The following is a 27,231-nucleotide window of genomic DNA, read 5'->3' on the forward strand; positions in this document are numbered from 1 at the left end:
TAATGGAGAGAAAACAGTCCTGGACATTAGAGCGCTCAGTGTGTCCTATTCAATGACTCTCACTGCCTAGGAACCTTACTGACTGCCACCGTAGTTCCTGCCGGAAACGTTTCACCCGCGCACCACACAGTAAACATGGCTGCGCCCAGGGGATGCGGTGCCACGGAAGGGTGACTTGTTATGTGAATGCACAGAGAACACCCGGGATTATGGGCTTCTGTCCCCCGCCCTGGAGAGCGCTGCCCCGGCTGCTGCATATCCGGACCTCCACATGGGGAATAGTGAATGGCCGTGAGATTAGCGGAGGGGACATGAAGCGTCCTGTGATCATGGGGGATGCAGCGTCATGGAGGACGCCCGGCGTCTGGAGATGTGACCGGGAGAAGCGCTCAGCACTGAGCCTACGTACAGACTATGGACGGCTCCTGCAGGGCACTGGCTGCGGTCACGTGAGGCTGTACACCCGTGGCCGCGGGCCGTCAATCAGTGACGCCTCCTGTGGTCGGACACGCCCCCCGTGGAACGTCATGTTCTTTGGAACTGATGAATTTGCTCTGGAAAGTCTTAAGATCCTGAACAAGTGCAAGTAAGGAGGGGGCTGTACCGCCAGGGCCAGCGTAGGTACGGAGGCGTCTATACCAGGATCAGCGTAGGTACGGAGGCGGCTGTGCCGGGGCCAGCGTAGGTACGGAGGCGTCTATACCAGGATAAGCGTAGGTACGGAGACGGCTGTGCCAGGGCCAGAGTAGGTACGGAGGCGGCTGTGCCGGGGCCAGCGTAGGTACGGAGGCGGCTGTGCCGGGGCCAGAGTAGGTACGGAGGCGTCTATACCAGGATCAGCGTAGGTACGGAGACGGCTGTGCCAGGGCCAGCGTAGGTACGGAGGTGTATATACTAGGATCAGCGTAGGTACGGAGGCGGCTGTGCCAGGGCCAGCGTAGGTACGGAGGCGTCTATACCAGGATCAGCGTAGGTACGGAGACGGCTGTGCCAGGGTCAGAGTAGGTACGGAGGCGGCTGTGTTGGGGCCAGAGTAGGTACGGAGGCGTCTATACCAGGATCAGCGTAGGTACGGAGGCGTCTATACCAGGATCAGCGTAGGTACGGAGGCGGCTGTGCCGGGGCCAGCATAGGTACGGAGGCGTCTATACCAGGATCAGCGTAGGTACGGAGGCGGCTGTGCCGGGGCCAGCGTAGGTACGGAGGCGGCTGTACCGCCGGGGCCAGAGTAGGTACGGAGGCGTCTATACCAGGATCAGCGTAGGTACGGAGGCGGCTGTGCCGGGGCCAGCGTAGGTACGGAGGCGTCTATACCAGGATCAGCGTAGGTACGGAGACGGCTGTGCCAGGGCCAGAGTAGGTACGGAGGCGGCTGTGCCAGGGCCAGAGTAAGTACGGAGGCGGCTGTGCCGGGGCCAGAGTAGGTACGGAGGCGTCTATACCAGGATCAGCGTAGGTACGGAGGCGGCTGTGCCAGGGCCAGAGTAGGTACGGAGGCGTCTATACCAGGATCAGCGTAGGTACGGAGACGGCTGTGCCAGGGCCAGAGTAGGTACGGAGGCGGCTGTGCCAGGGCCAGAGTAAGTACGGAGGCGGCTGTGCCGGGGCCAGAGTAGGTACGGAGGCATCTATACCAGGATCAGCGTAGGTACGGAGGCGGCTGTGCCAGGGCCAGCGTAGGTACGGAGGTGTATATACTAGGATCAGCGTAGGTAGGAGGCGGCTGTGCAAGGGCCAGAGTAGGTACGGAGGCATCTATACCAGAATCAGCGTAGGTACGGAGGCGGCTGAGCCAGGGCCAGAGTAGGTACGGAGGCGTCTATACCAGAATCAGCGTAGGTACGGAGGCGGCTGTGCCAGGGCCAGAGTAAGTACGGAGGCGTCTATACCAGAATCAGCGTAGGTACGGAGGCGGCTGTGCAAGGGCCAGCGTAGGTACGGAGGCGTCTATACCAGAATCAGCGTAGGTACGGAGGCGGCTGTGCAAGGGCCAGCGTAGGTACGGAGGTGGGTGTGCCGGGGCCAGCGTAGGTACGGAGGCGTCTATACCAGAATCAGCGTAGGTACGGAGGCGGCTGAGCCAGGGCCAGAGTAGGTACGGAGGCGTCTATACCAGAATCAGCGTAGGTACGGAGGCGGCTGTGCCAGGGCCAGAGTAAGTACGGAGGCGTCTATACCAGAATCAGCGTAGGTACGGAGGCGGCTGTGCAAGGGCCAGCGTAGGTACGGAGGCGTCTATACCAGAATCAGCGTAGGTACGGAGGCGGCTGTGCAAGGGCCAGCGTAGGTACGGAGGCGGGTGTGCCGGGGCCAGCGTAGGTACGGAGGCGTCTATACCAGGATCAGCGTAGGTACGGAGGTGGGTGTGCCGGGGCCAGAGTAGGTACGGAGGCGTCTATACCAGGATCAGCGTAGGTACGGAGGCGGCTGTGCCGGGGCCAGCGTAGGTACGGAGGCGGTTGTGCCGGGGCCAGCGTAGGTATGGAGGCGGTTGTGCCGGGGCCAGCGTAGGTACAGAGGCGGCTGTGCCAGGGCCAGAGTAGGTACGGAGGCGTCTATACCAGAATCAGCGTAGGTACGGAGGCGGCTGTGCAAGGGCCAGCGTAGGTACGGAGGCGTCTATACCAGAATCAGTGTAGGTACGGAGGTGGCTGTGCAAGGGCCAGCGTAGGTACGGAGGTGGGTGTGCCGGGGCCAGAGCAGGTACGGAGGCGTCTATACCAGGATCAGCGTAGGTACGGAGGCGGCTGTGCCGGGGCCAGCGTAGGTACGGAGGCGGTTGTGCCGGGGCCAGCGTAGGTACGGAGGCGGTTGTGCCGGGGCCAGCGTAGGTACGGAGGCGGCTGTGCCGGGGCCAGCGTAGGTACGGAGGCGGCTGTGCCGGGGCCAGCGTAGGTACGGAGGCGGCTGTGCCGGGGCCAGCGTAGGTACGGAGGCGGCTGTGCCGGGGCCAGCGTAGGTACGGAGGCGGCTGTGCCGGGGCCAGCGTAGGTACGGAGGCGGCTGTGCCGGGGCCAGCGTAGGTACAGAGGCGTCTATACCAGAATCAGCGTAGGTACGGAGGCGGCTGTGCAAGGGCCAGCGTAGGTACGGAGGTGGGTGTGCCGGGGCCAGAGTAGGTACGGAGGCATCTATACCAGGATCAGCGTAGGTACGGAAGCGGCTGTGCCGGGGCCAGCGTAGGTACGGAGGCGGCTGTGCCGGGGCCAGCGTAGGTACGGAGGCGGCTGTGCCGGGGCCAGCGTAGGTACGGAGGCGGCTGTGCCGGGGCCAGCGTAGGTACGGAGGCGGCTGTGCCGGGGCCAGCGTAGGTACGGAGGCGTCTATACCAGAATCAGCGTAGGTACGGAGGCGGCTGTGCAAGGGCCAGCGTAGGTACGGAGGTGGGTGTGCCGGGGCCAGAGTAGGTACGGAGGCATCTATACCAGGATCAGCGTAGGTACGGAGGCGGCTGTGCCAGCTCCAGCGTAGGTACGGAGGTGTATATACTAGGATCAGCGTAGGTACGGAGGCGGCTGTGCAAGGGCCAGAGTAGGTACGGAGGCATCTATACCAGAATCAGCGTAGGTACGGAGGCGGCTGAGCCAGGGCCAGAGTAGGTACGGAGGCGTCTATACCAGAATCAGCGTAGGTACGGAGGCGGCTGTGCCAGGGCCAGAGTAAGTACGGAGGCGTCTATACCAGAATCAGCGTAGGTACGGAGGCGGCTGTGCAAGGGCCAGCGTAGGTACGGAGGCGTCTATACCAGAATCAGCGTAGGTACGGAGGCGGCTGTGCAAGGGCCAGCGTAGGTACGGAGGTGGGTGTGCCGGGGCCAGCGTAGGTACGGAGGCGTCTATACCAGAATCAGCGTAGGTACGGAGGCGGCTGAGCCAGGGCCAGAGTAGGTACGGAGGCGTCTATACCAGAATCAGCGTAGGTACGGAGGCGGCTGTGCCAGGGCCAGAGTAAGTACGGAGGCGTCTATACCAGAATCAGCGTAGGTACGGAGGCGGCTGTGCAAGGGCCAGCGTAGGTACGGAGGCGTCTATACCAGAATCAGCGTAGGTACGGAGGCGGCTGTGCAAGGGCCAGCGTAGGTACGGAGGCGGGTGTGCCGGGGCCAGCGTAGGTACGGAGGCGTCTATACCAGGATCAGCGTAGGTACGGAGGTGGGTGTGCCGGGGCCAGAGTAGGTATGGAGGCGTCTATACCAGGATCAGCGTAGGTACGGAGGCGGCTGTGCCGGGGCCAGCGTAGGTACGGAGGCGGTTGTGCCGGGGCCAGCGTAGGTATGGAGGCGGTTGTGCCGGGGCCAGCGTAGGTACGGAGGCGGCTGTGCCAGGGCCAGAGTAGGTACGGAGGCGTCTATACCAGAATCAGCGTAGGTACGGAGGCGGCTATGCAAGGGCCAGCGTAGGTACGGAGGCGTCTATACCAGAATCAGTGTAGGTACGGAGGCGGCTGTGCAAGGGCCAGCGTAGGTACGGAGGTGGGTGTGCCGGGGCCAGAGTAGGTACGGAGGCGTCTATACCAGGATCAGCGTAGGTACGGAGGCGGCTGTGCCGGGGCCAGCGTAGGTACGGAGGCGGTTGTGCCGGGGCCAGCGTAGGTACGGAGGCGGTTGTGCCGGGGCCAGCGTAGGTACGGAGGCGGCTGTGCCGGGGCCAGCGTAGGTACGGAGGCGGCTGTGCCGGGGCCAGCGTAGGTACGGAGGCGGCTGTGCCGGGGCCAGCGTAGGTACGGAGGCGGCTGTGCCGGGGCCAGCGTAGGTACGGAGGCGGCTGTGCCGGGGCCAGCGTAGGTACGGAGGCGTCTATACCAGAATCAGCGTAGGTACGGAGGCGGCTGTGCAAGGGCCAGCGTAGGTACGGAGGTGGGTGTGCCGGGGCCAGAGTAGGTACGGAGGCATCTATACCAGGATCAGCGTAGGTACGGAAGCGGCTGTGCCGGGGCCAGAGTAGGTACGGAGGCGTCTATACCAGGATCAGCGTAGGTACGGAGGCGGCTGTGCCGGGGCCAGCGTAGGTACGGAGGCGGCTGTGCCGGGGCCAGCGTAGGTACGAAGGTGGCTGTGTCGGGGCCAGCGTAGGTACGGAGGCGGCTGTGCCGGGGCCAGCGTAGGTACGGAGGCGGCTGTGTTGGGGCCAGAGTAGGTACGGAGGCGTCTATACCAGGATCAGCGTAGGTACGGAGGCGGCTGTGCCGGGGCCAGCGTAGGTACGGAGGCGGCTGTGCCGGGGCCAGCGTAGGTACGGAGGCGTCTATACCAGGATCAGCGTAGGTACGGAGGCGGCTGTGCCGGGGCCAGCGTAGGTACGGAGGCGGCTGTGCCGGGGCCAGCGTAGGTACGGAGGCGGCTGTGCCGGGGCCAGAGTAGGTACGGAGGCGGCTGTGTTGGGGCCAGAGTAGGTACGGAGGCGTCTATACCAGGATCAGCGTAGGTACGGAGGCGGCTGTGCCGGGGCCAGCGTAGGTACGGAGGCGGCTGTGCCAGGGCCAGCGTAGGTACGGAGGCGTCTATACCAGGATCAGCGTAGGTACGGAGGCGGCTGTGCCGGGGCCAGCGTAGGTACGGAGGCGGCTGTGCCGAGGCCAGCGTAGGTACGGAGGCGGCTGTGCCGGGGCCAGCGTAGGTACGGAGGCGGCTGTGCCGGGGCCAGCGTAGGTACGGAGGCGGCTGTGCCGGGGCCAGCGTAGGTACGGAGGCGGCTGTGCCGGGGCCAGCGTTGGTACGGAGGCGGCTGTGCCGGGGCCAGCGTAGGTACGGAGGCGGCTGTGCCGGGTCCAGCGTAGGTACGGAGGCGGCTGTGCCGGGTCCAGCGTAGGTACGGAGGCGGCTGTAGCGGGTCCAGCGTAGGTACGGAGGCGGCTGTAGCGGGTCCAGCGTAGGTACGGAGGCGGCTGTAGCGGGTCCAGCGTAGGTGCGGAGGCGGCTGTAGCGGGTCCAGCGTAGGTGCGGAGGCGGCTGTGTCGGGGCCAACATAGGAGCTGAGGCGGCTGTAGCGGGACCAGCGTAGGTACTGCTCAGCGGCTGTAGCGGGGCCAGCGTAGGTACGGCTCAGCGGCTGTAGCGGGTCCAGCGTAGATACGGAGGCGGCTGTAGCGGGTCCAGCGTAGGTACGGAGGTGGCTGTAGCGGGTCCAGCGTAGGTGCGGAGGCGGCTGTAGCGGGTCCAGCGTAGGTACGGAGGCGGCTGTAGCGGGGCCAGCGTAGGTACGGGGGTGGTTTTACCGCGGCTAGTGCACGTATGGAGGCGGCTATATCGGGGCAGGCACGGAGGCGGCTGTGCCGGGGCCAGCGCAGGTACGGAGGCGGCTATGTCGGGGCAGGTATGGAGGCGGCTGTGCCGGGGCCAGCGTAGGTACGGAGGCGGCTGTGCCGGGGCCAGCGTAGGTACGGAGGCGGCTTTGCCGGGGCCAGCGTAGGTACGGAGGCGGCTTTGCCGGGTCCAGCGTAGGTACGGAGGCGGCTGTAGCGGGTCCAGCGTAGGTACGGAGGCGGCTGTAGCGGGTCCAGCGTAGGTACGGAGGCGGCTGTAGCGGGTCCAGCGTAGGTACGGAGGCGGCTGTAGCGGGTCCAGCGTAGGTGCGGAGGCGGCTGTGCCGGGGCCAGCGTTGGAACGGAGGCGGCTGTGCCGGGGCCAGCGTTGGTACGGAGGCGGCTGTGCCGGGGCCAGCGTAGGTACGGAGGCGGCTGTAGCGGGTCCAGCGTAGGTACGGAGGCGGCTGTAGCGGGTCCAGCGTAGGTACTGAGGCGGCTGTAGCGGGTCCAGCGTAGGTATGGAGGCGGCTGTAGCGGGTCCAGCGTAGGTGCGGAGGCGGCTGTGCCGGGGCCAGCGTAGGAACGGAGGCGGCTGTAGCGGGGCCAGCGTAGGTACGGCTCAGCGGCTGTAGCGGGGCCAGCGTAGATATGGAGATGGCTGTGCCGGGTCCAGCATAGGTATGGAGGCGGCTGTAGCGGGTCTAGTGTAGGTACGGAGGCGGCTGTAGCGGGTCCAGTGTAGGTACGGAGGCGGCTGTAGCGGGTCCAGCGTAGGTACGGAGGCGGCTGTAGCTGGTCCAGCATAAGTACGGAGGCGGCTGTAGCGGGTCCAGCGTAGGTACGGAGGCGGCTGTAGCGGGTCCAGCTTAGGTACGGAGGCGGCTGTAGCGGGTCCAGCTTAGGTACGGAGGCGGCTGTAGCGGGGCCAGCGTAGGTACGGGGGTGGCTTTACCGCGGCTAGTGCACGTATGGAGGTGGCCGGGCCAGCGCAGGTACGGAGGCGGCCGTACCGGGGCCGGCGCAGGCACGGAGGTGTCTAGACCCAGGTACAGAGGGTCAGTGCAGGTGTACAGAGGTGGCTGTATCGTGGTCGGCACAGGCATGGAGACAGTTATACTGCAGTGGGGTCGGCTCAGTGCTGATCATGTGAAACTTCTTTATGTGCACATGCAGCCCAGCAAGAATGCTATAATCTTAAAGGGGTGACCCTTCCTTGTGACCTCCACCCGCCGCTATGCACCTGATGACATAAACAATATAGCAGGACGGCTGTGAGGGCTGGGGGCGAGAACTGCAACTTTTCTCCAATTCATTTCTATATGATTTACCCTTTTGGCCTTATGTGAAACCAAGAGTCAATATAAATCCTGAATAATCTGATATGTAGAAATAACTCTTTCTACATTAATTATGCACAAAACATTATTAAAAGATCAATAAAATAAAATTGTGAGAGGTTTTACCAAATTAGTTCTGGTGATCAATAATATATTTAATAGATGATATTGTATAAAATCCATTATGTCCTGTAGGTTTCTCCATAACTTCTGCCTGGCATTCAAGCAATAATAACTCAGTAACACCCATGGGAGAATATTTCACTACCAATAGGTCTCTATTACAGACAGTGCATTCATTGTGTATAGGATGCCAGTAGTACTTCACAGCTATGACAATGGGAGTCAGTATCAAGTACAACTCCCCCTAGTGGGGTTCCTGGCATAGTGCAGGTAAAATGTCAGGTTAGAAAGTCTTTTTCATGATAAAAGATAGTGGTGAAGGTATAAAACACTATAAATATTGTCCCAGCAGAGTTGATGATATTCCCTGATCAGGTAGTCAGCCTAAGGCTGGGATCACACATGCGAGAAACTCGGATGAGTCTCGCATGTTAATACCCGGCACTGCCGCCGGCTCTCGAGAGTAGAGCGTGCGGCTGCATGTATTTCTATGGAGCTGCACACTCTGCTCCCGAGTGTCGGTGGCAGTGCCGGGTATTAACATGCGAGACTCATCCAAGTTTCTCGCATGTGTAATCCCGACCCAAATCGGAGTGAGGGTTGTTTACCGTATAGTTGGTGCCACCAGAAAATGTTTTTTGATACTTGATGAAAGTCATTTCTACATATCAAATTATTCATTCCTGTTAGACCCGCACTGTTCTGAAGGGGTTATCTGGACTCACAAGAAAAGTCTGCAGTTGCAATGATTCCACGTGAGGGTGAACAGCCATATGGCCGTATGTATGCCATTTACTCTTCTCAGCACACCAGCTCCTTTCAATAGAAGAGGACTGAGAGACGTACATGGGTTTAGATGTCACGTGACCACAGGAATGTGTATCGCATACATGGGGTCATGTGACCGCCCTCTCGCACTGTGGAATATAGTGGAATCATATTGTCTGCAGATTTTTCTTATGAGACTGGACAACCCCTTTAAATTTGACCACTTTATAAAAAAATTACCGCTTACAAAAAATGCCCAAAAAAGTTTCAAGATGTAGAATATTCAGTCTGAAAAATCAACGTGCAAATAAATCTGCAAAATCTGCATCTGCAACTTGGGAATTGCACAAGATTTCACCCTGTGACAGTAAAAGTGACACAAATTTAAGTTCTTTAAAATCTGCAACTATCCAACTGATGTATATTTGTATTGAGCCAATACAATATAAGCCGTGTCACTAATCCGCTCTCTCCTGTCTATGTCCTGTATAGGCAAAGCAGCAAGGCACAAGACCAAGTAGTGGGAAGATTAGAGGTGGTCTCACTGCCCTCCTTATTGCCGAAAGGTTTTCCAGTGATGAATTACGCCTCAGATGAGGGGATTCCGTTCCATGAATGGCCGGACATTGGCACTTGTGACCAGTTTGATGTCGGCGTGGTGGCATCGTTTGGGCGACTCCTCAGTGAAGATCTCATTTTAAAATTTCCATAGTAGGTAAATTCCAGTGAAGGTGCTTCTCCCAAAATGAGAATATCATCAAAAAATTAATTTATTTCAGTTCTTCAATACAAAAAGTGAAACTCATGTATTATATAAAATCATTACAGAGTGATCTATTTCACGTGTTTATTTCTGTTAATTTTGATGATTATGGCTTACAGCCAATGAAAACCCAAAAGTCATTATCTCAGCAAATTAGAATAATTAACAAAAACACCTGCAAAGGCTTCCTAAGCATTTAAAAGGTCCCTTAGGCCGGGTTCACACTTGGGTTTGGCTGGTCTGCGTATGGCTGCGTATGTACTCCCTTAAGCGCCGCCTACTTCTGCATGCATCCTGCGTACCTATCTTTAACATTGGGTATGCAGGGACATGTGTTGTATGCGGATGCGTCCGCATGCGGCGTTTTGACGTGCCTGTCGACTGCATGGGAACGCAACATGTTGCATTTCTGTGCGTTCGGCGGGCACGTCAAAACGCCGCATGCGGACGCATCCGCATACAACACATGTCCCTACATACCCAATGTTAAAGATAGGTACACAGGACGCATGCGGAAGAAGGCGGAGCTTAAGGGAGGACGTACACAGCCATATGCAGACCAGCCAAACGCAAGTGTGAACCCGGCCTTAGTCTGTTTCAGTAGGCTCCACAATCATGGGGAAGACTGCTGACTTGATAGATGTCCAGAAGGCAGTCATTGACACACTCCACAAGGAGGGTAAGCCACAAAAGGGCATTGCTAAAGAAGCAAGTATTGAGTGCATTTACTGAACATACATTTCAGTAGGCCAACATTTCAGATTTTAAAATCATTTTTCAAGCTGGTGTTATAAAGTATTCTAATTTACTGAGATAATGACTTTTGGTTTTCATTGGCTGTAAGCCATAATCATCATTAATAGAAATAAACACTTGAAATACATCACTCTGTAATGACTCTATATAATCTGAGTTTAACTTTTTGTATTGAACAAATGAAATAAGTTAACTTTTTGATGATATTCTAATTTTGTAAGAAGCGCCTGTACAATGTGGATGAACTGGTTTGAACGTTTTCTCACTCTTCCATTTTATTTTAGTGGGATCCTGAATGTACACCCCAGCCTCCTTCCCCGGTGGCGAGGTCCAGCTCCCTTAATCCACACAGTACTCAATGGAGATGAGAAGACGGGAGTCACCATCATGCAGATCAGACCAAAGAGGTAAAGAACCAGAGATGTGTATATGAGCGATAAATTTATGGTGGCGTAAGCTTCCTTCCTGCTAGGTAATGTCTACTCCTGTCCTGTTATACACAGAGCAGAATAAGCAATACTTAAAGGCAGGTAAAAATTATTCTAATGGCCGTGCCTTCATAAACTATAATTTTTTTTTTTCACTGAGCGAAATGGCGTGTGAAACAAATGGCAGTATGCTCTAGTTTCCTCTGTAAATCGTATGAGACTCGCCTATTCAAGTCTATGGGTGCGAGAAAATCGGATGCCACAGAGAGCCACAGTATGGCATCCGATGTGTACAGATTGATTACAATTCTGCAACAGGAAACTGTACACGGTCTTGTAAAAAAAAAAACCCAAACAGAAAAGCTATATATATATTTATATATATATATATATATATATATATATATATATATATATATATATATTATACAGGGGTTGGACAAAATAATGGAAACACCTGGAAACATCAACAAAAGTTAGTTTAATATGGTGTAGGTCCACCTTTTGCGGCGATTACAGCCTCAATTCTCCGAGGTATGGATTCATACAAGGTGTGAATTGTTTCCAAAGGAATTTTAGCCCATTCTTCAGTTCAAACACCCTCCAGTTCTTTGAGCGACGATGGAGGCGGAAATCGACGTCTAACTTGAATCTCTAAAATCGACCATAAATGCTCAATAATGATGAGGTCTGGGGATTGTGGGGGCCAGATGAGATGCTCAACTTCATTACAATGTTCCTCGTGCCATGCTTGAACGATTCTAGCTGTATGAATTGGTGCATTATCATCCTGAAAGATGGCGTTCCCCTCCGGGAACAGTGCTTGAACCATAGGATGCACTTGGTCGCCCAAAATGCTTAACTAATCTCGGCTGTTAATTCTTCCATGAAGGGATATCATTGGCCCGGCGGATCTCCACACAATAGCACCCCAGATCATCACAGAACCTCCGCCATGTTTTACAGTTGGGAGAAGGCAGTCTGGATGGAATGCTTCTTTCGGCTGTCTCCAAATGTACACTCGGTCAGAAATAGGGTAAGCGATGACTCGTCTGAGAATATCACGTTTCCACTACTCGAGGGACCAATTCTGGAGGTTCCTACACCACTCTAAACGCTTGGAAACATTTGTCATTGAGAGCAGCGGTTTTCTAATAGCAGCTCTTCCGTGGAATCCAGATTTGTGCAGCTCCTGACGAACAGTTTTCGTGGAAACTGGGTTCTGTAGGTGTTCATTGAGCTCAACAGTGATTTTTCGGAGCCGTGGTCTTGCGATCCTCTCTCACAATTCGGTTTAGAGTCCGACGGTCTCTCTCTGTCTACTTCGACTTTCGGCCGGACCTGTGCTTTGCTACAGACATTTTTCCTTCTCTTTCAAACGCAGTCATTACTTTGGAGACAGTACCTCTTGACACGCCAAGCATTCGGGCACTTTGTTACACTAGCGCCTGCCATACGAGCACCAACAATTTGGCCTCTTTGAAAATCCGAGAGGTCTGCCATTGGTATCAGGTTCTCATCAATGTTCTTACAGTTATGCACAACAGTTAATTTACATACACATATCACGTAACACAAATAATCAAGTACAAAACATTACCATATGTCATGGTTTGCATGTTTATAACATGTTCGAAGATTATGATGCCAAAACGTTAGGTGTTTCCATTATTTTGTACAACCCGTGTGTGTATATATTGTGGGGATGTGACTCGCTCAGGTGCAGCGGGAGACAATCAGGAGACCGGTTCTTCCAAAATTCATGAGGTTTATTTCTGTCATAAACCATAAAACAGCGTATCACCAAAAATAGCCTCTAGCTTAGGCAAACAAAACATAAACCTTCGTGGTTGCAGACTCAGACCGCGAGTCTCAGCACATGCTGGGAGGTGTAGTCCTCCCCACATACAGCTCCCTGGTTCAGGAGCAGGTCACATTATAAGGCTGTAGCCACACCCACGTTCCCAGCAGCTGACTGGTCACATGACTGTGACCTTAGCACAGGTCCTTCAAACAAAAACAATAACAATATCTGGTATGCTTTACTTCTGCCTTACATTATGGAGATAAGCCATTTATGAGACACATATCTCCCATCAATTACACGACCCTTAGCCCTGCCACATACCTCCCCCCTCTGCCTAAAGCCGTGGGGCTTGGCACTTTCACCTACCAGGCAAGGGATTCTGGAGAGGGCATCGGCATTCCCATGTAGCTTCCCGGCCCTATGCTCTACATGGAAACTGAAGTCTTGTAGGGCTAAGAACCAGCGGGTGACCCTAGCATTCTTGCCCTTGGTTTCCCTCATCCACCTGAGTGGGGCATGGTCGGATATTAACCTAAACTTCCGTCCCACCAGGTAGTACCGTAATGTGTCCACTGCCCATTTTATGGCCAAACACTCCTTCTCTACAACTGAGTAATTTCTCTCACAAGAAGTCAACTTCCTACTCAAGTAGAGAACAGGATGCTCCTCCCCACGTATCTCTTGGGAAAGGACAGCTCCTACCCCGACATCTGAGGCATCTGTCTGGAGGACAAATTCACGTTTAAAGTCTGGGGCCACCAAAACGGGCTGCTTACAAAGAGCTCCCTTCATTTCTTGGAAGGCTGACTCTGCTTCCTCGGACCAGCTGACCATCACTGACTTTGTCCCTTTAAGCAGATCAGTTAGAGGTGCAGCCATTGTGGCGAAGTTTGGGATAAACCTCCTGTAATATCCCACAATCCCCAGGAAGGCTTTAACTTGCTTCTTTGACAGAGGTCTCGGCCATGTTTGAATTGCCTCCACTTTATTGATTTGGGGTTTGATCTCGCCACGCCCCACTACATATCCGAGGTACTTGGCTTCTTCTCTCCCCAAGGCACACTTCTTCGGGTTTATTGTAAACCCCGCCTCTCTTAGAGCGTCAAACACTGCTTGGACCTTTTCCAGGTGAGTCTCCCAGTCCGGGGTAAAGATGACGATATCATCCAGGTATGCGGCAGCGTATAGCTTATGAGGTGCAAGGATTCTATCCATCGCCCTCTGGAAGGTTGCTGGAGCTCCCTGTAGGCCAAACGGCATCCGGACATACTGGAAGCACCCGTCTGGTGTGGAGAATGCCGTCTTCTCCTTGGCTTCCTGTGCCATGGGGATCTGCCAATATCCCTTGGTCAGATCCAAAGTGGTTATGTACCTGGCAGATCAAAGTCTCTCGATGAGCTCATCAACGCGTGGCATGGGATAAGCGTCGAACTTGGAGACCTCATTCAGCTTCCGGTAATCGTTGCAGAACCTCCATTCACCATCAGGTTTTGGGACCAGGACAATCGGGCTCGACCAGCCGCTCTTGGATTCCTCAATGACCCCGAGCTTCAACATACGCTGCACCTCCTTGGAGATTACCTCTCGCCGGGCCTCAGGAATACGATATGGTTTCACGTTCACCCGCACATGTGGCTCGGTCAGAATTTCGGGCTCCACCACCTTCGTGCACCCCGGCAACTCTGAGAACAGGTCGCGGTTTTTCTGGAGTAACTCCCGGCACTGCTGCTTCTGGGCCTTCGATAGAGTCTCCGCTATGGTAACGGCTCCAACCTCCCCTTCTAGGTTGCCCAGCAAGCACGGAGTTACCGCTGGCTCTCTATCTTGCCACGGCTTGATAAGGTTAACATGGTAAACCTGGTATGGCTTCCGTCTTCCGGGTTGGTGGATCTTGTAGTTTACGTCTCCCAGTTTCTCCACCACCTCATATGGCCCTTGCCACTTGGCCAAGAACTTACTTTCCACCGTCGGTATTAGCACGAGAACTCGGTCTCCCGGATTGAACTGCCTCACTCTGGCTGACCGGTTGTAGACCCTGGCCTGAGCCTCTTGTGCCTGGCGGAGATGTTCTTTAACAATGGGCATCACCTTCGCAACCCTCTGCTGCATCAGTGCCACATGCTCAATGACGCTTCTGTGGGGCGTGACTTCGGCTTCCCAGGTTTCCTTGGCTATATCTAGGAGACCTCGCGGATGCCGGCCGTACAGAAGCTCGAAGGGGGAGAACCCCGTGGAGGCCTGGGGAACTTCACGGATAGAAAACAGTAAATACGGTAAGAGACAATCCCAGTCTCTACCATCTTCCTCTATGACTTTTCTCAGCATGCTCTTCAGGGTCTTGTTAAACCTCTCAACAAGGCCATCTGACTGTGGATGGTACACTGAAGTCCTCAGCTGGGAAATTTGCAAGACTCTGCACAATTCTCTCATCACCTTGCTCATAAAAGGTGTCCCCTGGTCGGTCAGGATCTCCTTCGGCAAACCCGTCCGGGAAAACACATGGACCAGCTCACGGGCTATACTCTTCGCAGAGGAGTTTCTCAGGGGAATGGCCTCAGGATAGCGTGTGGCATAGTCCAGGATGACTAATATATACTGATGGCCACGAGCTGATTTAACTAAGGGACCGACCAAGTCCATGGCAATTCTCTCAAATGGCACCTCAATAATGGGCAGTGGCACAAGAGGGTTCCGAAAATGAGATGTGGGGGCAGTTAACTGACATGTCGGGCAGGACCTGCAATAGTTTACTATTTCCCGGTGACACCCAGGCCAATAGAACCTCTGTACAATCCGTTCCTGGGTTTTTTCCACCCCCAGGTGTCCCCCCAAGATGTGTGAATGGGCCATGTCCAACACTTTTCGTCTATAGGGGCCTGGTACTATTAACTGCTCTGCCACCTCCTCCCTTATTTTCGTGACCCGGTACAACAATTCCCCACTCAACATAAAATGGGGAAACCTTGTGTCTGCTCCCGGCTCTTGTGCAACCCCATTAATGACGGTGACATTGTTAAAGGCTTCCCTTAGTGTGGGGTCCCTATGTTGGGCAGTCCCAAAATTCTCCCCGGCCACCCCTAACTCCGGGATGTCAGGTACAGGGGACCCTTCCTCTTCATCCCCAACAAGGACACATAAAGGGAACTCGTCTGCCTCTGGTGGTGGCGATACCTCAGTGGGGTGGATTGGTTCCCTGCTCTTGCTAGCACACTCAGAACCCATCCCCCACAGATCCCAAAACAGACAGAAATCCCGGCCAATAATTATGGGATGCAACAAGTCTCGAACAACGCCAACTTCATGCGACTCGGTGCCATGCGCCGTTTCAATCTTCACCCTAGCCATAGGGTAGTCCTTTGCATCGCCATGTATGCACCGAACACCAATCTTTTTACCCGGGAGTATGTTTAGAGGAAAACTGGCCCTCACAAGGGTCACCAAGCTCCCGGAGTCCAGAAGCGCCATTACTGCTCGACCGTTCACCTTCACGGGACACGCTTGTGGCCCCTTGTTAGGTAGCGAGTTCACACTGCAAGCTGGATATGCGTAGTATGAACTACGGCGTCCCATGCTGCAGTCCATCTGCTCGGTGGTCTGGGGACAACGGGCCGCTATATGTCCTGGCCCATGACACTTCCAGCAAATAACACCCGAGGGGACCTTGGGCACTGCCTCCCCCGCCCCTTTTGACCTTGGACGCACCACCCCTTTTTGTGACTCCGCCCCCTGCTGGGACCCCCAATATGGAATGGGCTGCTTCCCCAAGGAACCTTCCATCCCCTGGTATCTCTCGACCAGCCCAACCAGTTCATCAGCATTTTGGGGATCACCCTGGGCAACCCAAGTCTGTAGAGGTCTCGGCAGAGAATGCACAAACCGATCCATCACAACTCGCTCTACCATCTGTGCAGGGGAAGCCGACTCTGGCTGCAGCCATTTCTGGACCAGGTGCAACAGGTCAAACATTTGGGAGCGCGGGGGTTTGTCCCGGTGATAGGCCCAGCGATGAACTCGCTGTGCCCTTGTAGTCATTGTTACCCCCAAGCGTGCGAGAATTTCCGCTTTTAATTTGGGATACTCTCTGGCATCTTGTACCGTCAGGTCAAAGTACGCCTTCTGGGGCTCCCCCGTTAGGTAAGGGGCCAGTACCTCCGCCCACCGCTCTGGCTGAAGTTTTTCCCTCTCAGCCACCCTCTCAAACACCGTCAGGAAGGCCTCCACATCATCCTCAGGGGTCATTTTTTGTAATGCGCGTCTTACCGCCTTCTCGACGTCGGTGGCATCAGCCCGACCTGGGGTTGGGGCGCTCGTCCTGCCCTCCTGGATGGCGGTTGCCAGAAGCTGCATCTGCTGCCGTTGTTCCTGCTGGCTCTGCTGGAACTGCTGCCGCTGCTCCTGCTGGCTTTGCTGGATCTGCTGTAACAACAGCTTGTTGGTTTCCTGCTGCAGTGCCTGGGACTGGACCAGGTGTTTCATGAGGTCCTCCATGATTCCAGGCAATGCTTGTTGCCCCGCTGCAAACTTCACCCAGGACATGCAACAACTGTCTCAAGTCTCTGCTGGGACCGCTGCCCGCACGTGTACCACCAATTGTGGGGATGTGACTCGCTCAGGTGCAGCGGGAGACAATCAGGAGACCGGTTCTTCCAAAGTTCATGAGGTTTATTTCTGTCATAAACCATAAAACAGCGTATCACCAAAAATAGCCTCTAGCTTAGGCAAACAAAACATAAACCTTCGTGGTTGCAGACTCAGACCGCGAGTCTCAGCACATGCTGGGAGGTGTAGTCCTCCCCACATACAGCTCCCTGGTTCAGGAGCAGGTCACATTATAAGGCTGTAGCCACACCCACGTTCCCAGCAGCTGACTGGTCACCTGACTGTGACCTCACCACAGGTCCTTCAAACAAAAACAATAACAATATTTGGTATGCTTTACTTCTGCCTTACCTTATGGAGATAAGCCATTTATGAGACACATATCTCCCATCAATTACACGACCCTTAGCCCTGCCACAATATATATATATATATATATATATATATATATATATTATTTTAGGCGCTCGTGTGAACCTGTCATAATTCTGTAGCTCAGTCCCATCATCATGAGGCACAGATGATTGTAAAGTGTGTTGTTAACTTATTGGACATTGTTGCGAGTCAGGATGGAGAAATTTAGGAAATTCCCTCCGATTAATTTTTCCATCTGTGCCTTTTCCATAAGATGATGACCTGTCGTCGGAATGGGTCACATCAGCCAACAACTTTTGTTCCTTGCTCCATGAACATGCACGGTCTGTTCAGCAGAGCAAACATGTTTCTTACAATAGGAAATTGGAAATAAGCCTCGTGGGATGAAAGGTTAACCGATTCCCTTACTATATTTTTGGGGGGGGACAGTTGGAAGACCCCAATATGAACAGCTAATGTCACAACCAACATCTATGAAATATATTATGAACTTAGCATGAATGTCATGTGGTAAACACCACCTTCCGATCTTTCATGGAGTGATGCTGCAGAGGAACTGTACAGCACCCAAATCATTTTGGTGGAAACACTCCATGACTGCCATGCTGTTGTCTTTGCAAATATATCATCCTGCACAGACTAGTCTCCACAGAGGATGTCGGCTCAGGCAGGAGAATGGGATTAGACGCACATCTTATGCTTTCAGCTTGAGGATCTTTTAATTGATTCATGTTCTCCTTTAGGTTTGATGTGGGTCCTATTGTGATGCAGGAAACATTTCCCATTCCTCCCAAGTGCACCTCTAAGGAGCTGGAAGCTGTGCTTTCCAAGCAGGGGGCTGAAATGGTAAAGGGTAAATGACATCTCGTCAGGCTGCGTTCTAGAATCCCATCCACACACTTGGGTGCCATTTTCAATGTTTTCTCCTTTCCCAGCTTATATCCGTTTTGAAAGACTTACCTGAACGTCTAAGAACCGCCACAGAGCAACCAAAAGACGGAGCAACGTTCGGTGAGTTATTGTCAAGTCTGTTACTGTCCTTTGTCCTTATGAAGATGATATTCTGTACATATACTTTATTTTGCGGACTATAAGACGCACCCCAAATTTTGGGGAGGAAAATGGGAAAAAAGATTTTTATTTTTTTTTTATAAAATGGTGGTGCTTCTAAGTTCTTATAGTCCAATTTTACGGTAATTTACAGGTGGCGGCTGCTGTGGAGCGGGGTCACAGGAGGCAAGGTCTACTGCTGCAAGAGGCTGGCGGTGGCGAGATCTCAATTTCGTCATGCACCACCTCCAGCGACAATTTTCCCAATGCCCACTGAAGGGAAATCAATGGGAAGAGGACTCCTCTTATCGCCGACATCTTATGACAGCCTGGGGTCCACAGCCTCGCACATCGAGGACACCCCCTCCTCCCAGCCTGGTGTCCGCAGCATCGCCCCACTCCGGCAGCAGCAATCCTGCCTCCTGTGACCCTGATCCACCGCAGCCTCCCACCCCCAGTGAGCTACCTTTGGATTATAGGACGCACCAACATTTTTCTCCCAAATTTTTTTGGGAAAAAGTACGTCGTCTTATTCGAAAAATGTGGTACATATAATTTGTATAGTAAGACACCATACAGACTGGATAAAGGCCTATGACATTGCTGGAAGATGTGATTGCTCTGACTTTTTCTTTAGCACCCAAGATGAATGTGGCCATGAGCTGTATCAAGTGGGGAGAACAAACTCCAGGACAGATCATCCGCCTTGAACGTGCCATTGGATTTGCGGTAAACAGTTCATAGTATTATTTTATAGAGGCAGAATTTTTCCTGTCTGGGATTGCACACCGTGTTTTATAACCTGTCCATAAGGTCATAAAGCATTTATAGTTGGGGTCCAGTGGCCTGCACGTCATTAATCCAATGACTGGGGCTGATTGTAGTCTTGTTTATAGGAGAAAGAGGTTGTGGTCCATTCTCAATGATGGGGGGAGTAATGATCCTGGGTAAGACTGCAGTGGGGCCCAGTAGTACCATATTCTACTTGGCTTCACATAAATTCCGAGGGTGGGGAAACCTGCTTAGATATCATATTGAGAATCATTTATACAAAAAATATTGTCAGACTAAAAAATGCACCAGCTTTTTGCTGGATGTTTCCAACATTCATTTCTCCTAGAACTTTAGAAAAGTGGCGAATCCGTTCTATGACTTGGTAATGGGATTCCATAGATTTTGACAAAAAGAATATTTAGGCTATGTGTACACGCTGCGGATTCACCAGCAGATTTTTCCGTGCGGATCCGCAGGTAAAGTGACCTACGGAATGGCCTGCGGTTTTCCCCTGCGGTTTGACACCTGGACAGTGGAATAGGTGGCAAGCCGCAGCAGAAAGAAGTGACATGTCAATTCTTTCTGCGGATTTAAAACCGCAGCTTTTCCGCAGTGAAAAAAACTGCAGCATGTGCATTGCGGATTGTAAATCCCATAGACTTACATGGTACTGTACACTGTCTGCGAAACTGCTGCAGATCCGCAGCAAAAACCGCAGCGTGTGCACATAGCCTTAGACTTTTAATTTAGGTTAATGGAGAGCAGCCATTTGGTTCTCCATTACTTTTCTTACGTATTTCAGTATTTTAATGGTAATAATATTGTAGACTACATTGTATTGCTGTTAAAAATATCAGACAAACCCTGATATTATGCTCGTCGCATATATAACTATAGATCCAAGAAGTGTTTATCTGGCTCCACTAGGTTATGATGAGATTCTGTCATGTCGATGGAAAACACTAATGCAAGTGTGAACATGGCCAAATCAAAGGGCTATAACCAGCTGTTGCCGCTCTTCTGAGAACTGAAGACATTATGCCAGTGTGATCAGAGCATGAACATAAAATATAGTTCTCATTAATCCAGCCGAAACTTATGATTTCTTACAGATGCCACTACAGGCTGTGTGGATGGGAGCACCTATTAAACTGCTTGACTTTGTAAAAGTTCCAGATGCCCTGATCGCTTCAGGTCAGTCTCTACTGCATGAAATACTCAGTACAAGCAGTGTTACCCCTAATGCATGAAGATAGTGGGTCAACGAGGATGATAATTTGCACCAAATGTAGATTTAAAAAAAAAAAAAAAAAGAGATTGATATCTATCTATCAGCAACAATTGTTTGCCTCTGGTCTAAGATTGTGGCCAAAGCACTGCCACCATTTGGTTGGATGACTGCATAACACACTAAGGCATTCATATATCTGGGCCAGTTAGAAGGGACTGAATACCTCAATGTTTATACTCCAGTCCTCGAGCCACCAACAGGTCATGCTTTCAGGATTTTATTAGTATCGCCCATGTGATGGAATTATTGCCTGTGCAGGTAATGCAGTTATCACCTGGACCATGCTAAGGAAATCTTGAAAACATGAACCGTTGGTGGCTCTTGAGGACTGGAGTTGGGGAACACTGTTGTAGAGGGTGCAGTGACCAGGGCGGTGGGAGAATGATGCCACGATACCCACTCACCAGTGTTGCTGTGAGTGGCTCCTGCTACACTCACATCAAATTGCTGGACAGGAAATCACTCCGTGATGTGGGCAGCACCAAGCAGGTGGAAGGGGAAGAAGATGCGAGGCGGAAGGAGGGTGTCTCATCCAAACACTCTACTGTGCCCTTGCACTCAGCAGTGTGGCGGAAAGTGGCTTCCACTGCACATTTGGCTCAGCTGCTCCTGCTGCATTCACCACCCACATCGCAGTAGTGTACAGGGATGTACAACGTGATGTGGGCAGTGCCAAGCCAAGGGGTCATCATCTTCTGGGCACACCTGTTCTTGGTGTACATCGTGTGTACGGCGTGATGTGAGTGCCTTAAGTCAGGGATGAGGGATCTTTATTTCATCCTGGCACTGGTGTCAGGACGTAATATTTCACTGCAGGCGCCTCCGAATTCAGTAGTGTGCCCGTGCTCACAGAGCAAGGCGGACTATAGGCCGGAGGTCGTCAAAATACAGCTGCAAGCCCAAGCACTGCTGTCTCCGGGAATCTGCCCCGGGGCCAGGTAAAAGGTCATCGAGGACCGTAAACTACTTGTGGGATCCCTGCCTTAAGTGGGTGCATTTTCTATTACCATCAGCATGCTGGGATATCATAATTTTATCTTTTTTTTTTTTAGATTTTTCCAAAATCCCAGGCTCAATTCAGTATCTTACTGCACCACAGATCATGGTTGTACGGTGTAAGGTGGGTATCATAGAATATTTGGTTTGATTGCATTCATCTTTTGTTTAGCTTTGAATTTCTTACATGTAGATACAGATATTGCCTGTTGAACATAAATCTTAAAACCATATATCATACAAAAAGAGGACATATGAGGTTTGTAACAAGGAGGATAATCAAGTTTGGAGACATGGGGTGGTGACAAGTCAAAAATATAATATAAGGCAATAGTGGCACATCAGACAAAAGGCAGATCACCAAAAGCAATGTAGATGCCAATGGACATTACATGAGTATCTCTGAAATAACTTTCAAAAATAGTCCAATTGGGTCATACAGGTGATGTTGCAAGATCCGTGCTTACCCATGGTATGATGTGCCAAGTCACAGACAACGCTCTCACGCACGTTTCGCTCACATGCTTTTTCAAGAGGAGCGTGACACTCCCCTTGAGAAAGCAAGTGAGCGAAACGTGTGTTGGGCCATTTGCGGTGGTGTTTGTGACTTGGCACATCTTACCATGTGTAAGCACTGATCTTTGAACATCACCTGTATGACCCAATTGGACTATTTTGTAAACTTATTTTAGACACACATGAAATGTCCATTGGCAACTACATTGCTTATGGTGATCTGCATTTGGTCTGATGTGCCACTATTGCCTTATATTTTTGACTCGTCACCACCCCATGTCTTCATACTTGATATATCCTCCTTGTTAAAAACCTCATGCATCTGTCCTCTTTTTGTATGATATATGGTTTTAAAATTTATGTTCAATAAACTTTATTAATTGTATTATATTTTTGTGTGAGTGGTTCATGGATACTTTGAATCCATCTATAGGCAATATTCAATTTAATCCACTGAATACACAGTGGGTGCGGAAAGTATTCAGACCCCTTTAAATTTTTCACTTTGTTTCATTGCAGCCATTTGGTAAATTCAAAAAAGTTAATTTTTTTCTCATTAATGTACACTCTGCACCCTGTCTTGACTGAAAAAAAACAGAAATATAGAAATTTTTGCAAATTTATTAAAAAAGGAAAACTGAAATATCACATGGTCATAAATATTCAGACCCTTTGCTCAGTATTGAGTAGAAGCACGCTTCTGAGCTAGTACAGCCATGAGTCTTCTTGGGAATGTTGCAACAAGTTTTTCACACCTGGATTTGGGGATCCTCTGCCATTCTTCCTTGCTGATCCTCTCCAGTTCCGTCAGGTTGGATGGTGAACGTTGTTGGACAGCCATTTTCAGGTCTCTCCAGAGATGCTCAATTGGGTTTAGGGCAGGGCTCTGGCTGGGCCAGTCAAGTATGGTCACAGAGTTGTTCTGAAGCCACTCCTTTGTTATTTTAGCTGTGTGCTTAGGGTCATTGTCTTGTTGTAAGGTGAACCTTCTGCCAAGTCTGAGGTCCAGAGCAATCCGGAAGAGGTTTTCATCCAGGATATCTCTATACTTGGCTGCATTCATGTTTCCTTCATTTGCAACCAGTTGTCGTGTCTCTGTAGCCGAAAAACACCCCCATAACATTATGCTGACACCACCATGTTTCACTGTTGGGGTTGTATTGGGCAGGTGATGAGCAGTGCCTGGTATTCTCCACACATACTGCTTAGAATTATCTGCCATTTAAGGATTATGGAGGCCACGGTGCTCTTAGGAATCTTGAGTACTGCAGAAATTCTTTTGTAACCTTGGCCAGATGCGTGCCTTGCCACAATTCTGTCTCTGAGCCCCTTGGCCAGTTCCTTTGACCTCATGATTCTCATTTGGTCTGACATGCACTGTGAGGTCTTATATAGACAGGTGTGTGCCTTTACAAATCAAGTCCTATCAGTTTAACCCCTTTACCCCCAAGGGTGGTTTGCACGTTATTGCCCGGGCAAATTTTTACAATTCTGACCACTGTCCCTTTATGAGGTAATTACTCTGAAACGCTTCCATGGATCCCGGTGATTCTGACATTTTTTTCTCGTGATATATTGTCCTTCGTGTTAGTGGTAACATTTCATTCATATAACTTGCGTTTATTTGTGAAAAAAATGAAAATTTGGCGAAAATTTTGAAAATTTCGCAATTTTCCAACTTTGAATTTTCATGCTCTTAAATCACAGAGATATGGCACTCAAAAAACTTAATAAGTAACATTTCCCACATGTTAACTTTACATGAGCACAATTTGGGAACCAAAATTTTTTTGGTTAGGAAGTTATAAGGGTTAAAAGTTAACCAGCGATTTCTCATTTTTACAACACCATTTTATTTTTAGGGACCACATCACATTTGAAGTCACTTTGAGGGGTCTGTATGATAGAAAATGCCCAAAAGTGACACCATTCTAAAAACTGCACCCCTCAAGGTGCTCAAAACCACATTCAAGAAGTTTATTAACCCTTCAGGTGCTTCACAGGAATTTTTTGAATGTTTAAACAAATTGAACATTTTAACTTTTTTTCACAAAAAAAATTACTTCAGGTCCAATTTTTTTTATTTTACCAAGGGTAACAGGAGAAATTGGACTGCAAAAGTTATTGTGCAATTTGTCCTGAGTACGCTGATACCTGAAATGTGGGGGGAAACCGTTTGGGCGCATGTTAGAGCTCGGAAGGGAAGGAGCGCCGTTTGACTTTTTCACTGCAAAATTGGCTGGAATTCAGATCGGATGCCATGTCACGTTTGGAGAGCTCCTGATGTGCCTAAACAGTAGAAAACCCCCACAAGTGACCCCATTTTGGAAACTAGACCCCCCCAAGGAACTTATCTAGATATGTGGTGAGCACTTTGTACCCCCAAAGGCTTCACAGAAGTTTATAACGTACAGCCGTACAATTAAAAAATCATATTTTTTCCACAAACATGATCTTTTTAGCCCAATTTTTATTTCAATTTGTGCTTGGTACGCTGATATCCCATATATGGGGGGAAAACCACTATTTGGGCGCATGGCAGAGCTCGGAAGGGAAGCGGCGCCATTTGACTTTTTGGCTGGAATTGAGATCGGACGCCATGTTGCGTTTGGAGAGCCCCTGATGTACCAAAACAGTGGAAACCCCCCCAATTCTAACTCCAACCCTAACCCCAACACACCCCTAACCCTAATCTCAGCCCTATCCCTAATGGGAAAATGGAAATAAATAAAAAAAAATTTAATTTTATTATTTTTCCCTTACTAAGGGGGTGATAACAGGGGGTTTGATTTACTATTTATGGCGGTTTTTATATTTGGCGGCTGTCGCACGCTAAAAGACGCTTTTTATTGTAAAAATAGTTTTTGCATCACCACATATTGAGAGCTATAATTTTTCCATATTTTGACCCACCGAGTCATGTGAGGTCTTATTTTTTGCGGGACGAGTTGATGTTTTTATTGATACCATTTTCGGGCATGTGACATTTTTTGATCACTTTTTATTCCGATTTTTGGGACGCAGAATGAACAAAAACCATCAATTCATGAATTTCTTTTGGGTGGTGCGTTTACACCGTTCCACGTAGGTAAAATTGATAAAGCGGATTTATTCTTCGGGTCAGTACGATTACAGCGATACCTCATTTATCTTTTTTTATGTTTTGGCGCTTTTATGCAATGAAAACAATTATTTTTGCATCGCTTTATTCTGCGAGCTATAACTTTATTTTTTATCTGATGACGCTGTGTGGCGGCTCGTTTTTTGCGGGACAAGATGACGTTTTCAGCAGTACCATGTTTATTTATATCCGTCTTTTTGAGTGCGCCTTATTTCACTTTTTGTTCGGCTGTATGATGATAAAGCATTATTTTTTGCTTCGTTTCGTTTTTTAATTTTTAAGGGGTTCAATAAAGGTGTTAACTAGTGGGACAGTTTTATAGGGCGGGTCGTTACGTTACATATATACCAAATGTGTACTTTTATTGTTTTTTTTTATTTTCAAAAAAATGAATTTATTAGGGAATATTTTTTTAATTTAGTGATTTTTTTTATAAATTATTCTTACTCTTTTTTTAAACTTTATTACACTGTCCTAGGGGGACATCACTGTCATGTGACAGATCGCTGATCTAACACATCACAGATCGCTGTGACAGATCAGCGATCTGACACAGGCGCTGCACAGGCTTCCTCATGCCTTCGCTCTGCAGGCAGTGAGGAAGCCGGCTCCCTGCAGGCCCCCGCCGCCATATTGGATCTGGGGACCTGCAGGGAAGGATGCCCCCAGTGCAGCGCAGCATATCGCGCTGCTCCGGGAGTCTCAGGGAAGCACGGAGGGAGCCTCCTCCCTGCGCGATTCTCTCCTATGCCCCCGGGACACTGCGATCATGTTTGATCATGGTGTGCCAAGGGTTAACGTGCCCGCCCCTGACACATAGTGCCGGGTGTCAGCTGTGATAAGAAGCTGACACCCAGCCACGATCAGCTGCGCTCCCCACGGGGGCTGCCCCTGATCGCTATGACGTAGTATTCCGTCTTTGGGACTTAGGTCCCAGGTCACATGGACGGAATAGTACGTCTAATGTAGGAAAGGGATTAATTAAACACAGCTGGACTCCAATGAAGGAGTAGAACCATCTCACAGAGGATCACAAGGAAAGGTCCAGCGCCTGCGCACTGCAGTACTCAACAGGGCAGAGCAGTGCACCTGCGCCGGAGCCACGACGGGCAGGAAAGAAGAGGAAGTCATTGCTACAAGATGGGAGGCGCCGGACCCGAACCAGACCCGGAATGCCACTGGGTGAGTATAATATAATTCCTTTTTCTTCTCTTTCAGGGTACATCGGGGGCTTATCTACAGCATTACAGAATGCTGTAGATAGCTCCTGATGGCGGTGCCGGCAGCTTATAGGCAAAAAAATAGGTGACATATTTAAAGGGAATCTGAGTGTCTGAGCAAAGGGTCTGAATACTTATGACCATGCGATATTGTTTTTTATTTTTTAATAAATTTGCAAAAATTTCTACATTTGTTTTTTTTCAGTCAAGATGGGGTGCAGAGCGTATAGTAATGAGAAAAAAATGAACTTTAAATTTACCAAATGGCTGCAATGAAACAACGAGTGAAAAATTTAAAGGGGTCTGAATACTTTCCGTACCCACTGTATACATACAGACTCAAATGGGGAGACAAGCACAGATATGTCTCTAGCCAGCTTTACTGTTTTATGCTTTTTGATTATTTGTATGTAGATACAGATGCAGCAGAGCTGATTATGTTGTGACTCTTTGCACACATTTTTTCACTAAATAAAATTTTCCAGTTCACGTGCAGTCCTACGTAGCACACTATGTCCCCAATGCTAAACTCAGCTCTGCTACATCTTAACTCTGTATTCCATATAGAGAAGTATTTCCTTAGGAAAATAATTTCTAATTTTTTTTTGTGCGCGTGTGGCAGGATGGCTGGGTGGGTGTCAGGTCTGTAAAACTCAGGAAGAAGCTGTCTGCTAAGGATTTTTATAATGGTTACCTGCACCGCTGGTTTGTGAAGACTTCGGATATTCCATTGGAGGAGTGTCGCTTCTACACGCTTCATCTTCCACCAAAAACTAAGACCCCAAAGAGATCTCTATCTGCTAGAAACATGGGCAGCTAGCACAGCCACAGAGGACGAGCGAAACTGGTACGGACAAAGACTTTCCCAGTTCATCAGAAGAACAGCCAATTTATTATTAACTTCAAAGCCTGAACAGCTTTGGCATAAAACAAAAAACTTTGTAATTATGTAAAAACAGCTGAAAATAAAAATTTGGACAATAATTCAATTATTCTAAATGCTAGACCTTGAAATGTATTTTTTAGGCTTTGAAAACAAACATTGAGGAGGATCTGTGCGGCAG

The 27,231-nt window shown here is 50.4% G+C and overlaps 1 protein-coding gene across 1 annotated transcript; it reads left to right on the forward strand.

Annotated features, from left to right (window-relative positions):
• MTFMT (mitochondrial methionyl-tRNA formyltransferase) lies at positions 1-27,166 on the forward strand. The gene is made up of 9 exons (XM_073568849.1): positions 1-586; positions 8,964-9,182; positions 10,275-10,397; positions 17,943-18,045; positions 18,135-18,210; positions 18,887-18,978; positions 20,136-20,217; positions 21,367-21,434; positions 26,790-27,166. The coding sequence occupies exons 1-9, from the start codon at positions 153-155 to the stop codon at positions 26,985-26,987; spliced, it is 1,395 nt and encodes a 464-aa protein (XP_073424950.1). The 5' UTR covers positions 1-152; the 3' UTR covers positions 26,988-27,166.
• Positions 27,167-27,231: the final 65 nt, after the last annotated feature.

This window comes from Dendrobates tinctorius, unplaced genomic scaffold (genome assembly GCF_039654945.1).
Source record: "Dendrobates tinctorius isolate UK_male_01 unplaced genomic scaffold, ASM3965494v1 ptg000022l, whole genome shotgun sequence".
Taxonomy (NCBI): Eukaryota; Metazoa; Chordata; class Amphibia; order Anura; family Dendrobatidae; genus Dendrobates; species Dendrobates tinctorius.

Coding starts and splice junctions, on each gene's coding strand:
- MTFMT (XM_073568849.1), top strand. CDS start 153: ATGCGGTGCCACGGAAGGGTGACTTGTTATGTGAATGCACAGAGAACA. Junction 10,398..17,942: donor ATGCAGATCAGACCAAAGAG/GTAAAGAACCAG, acceptor GTTCTCCTTTAG/GTTTGATGTGGGTCCTATTG. Junction 21,435..26,789: donor TCATGGTTGTACGGTGTAAG/GTGGGTATCATA, acceptor CGCGTGTGGCAG/GATGGCTGGGTGGGTGTCAG.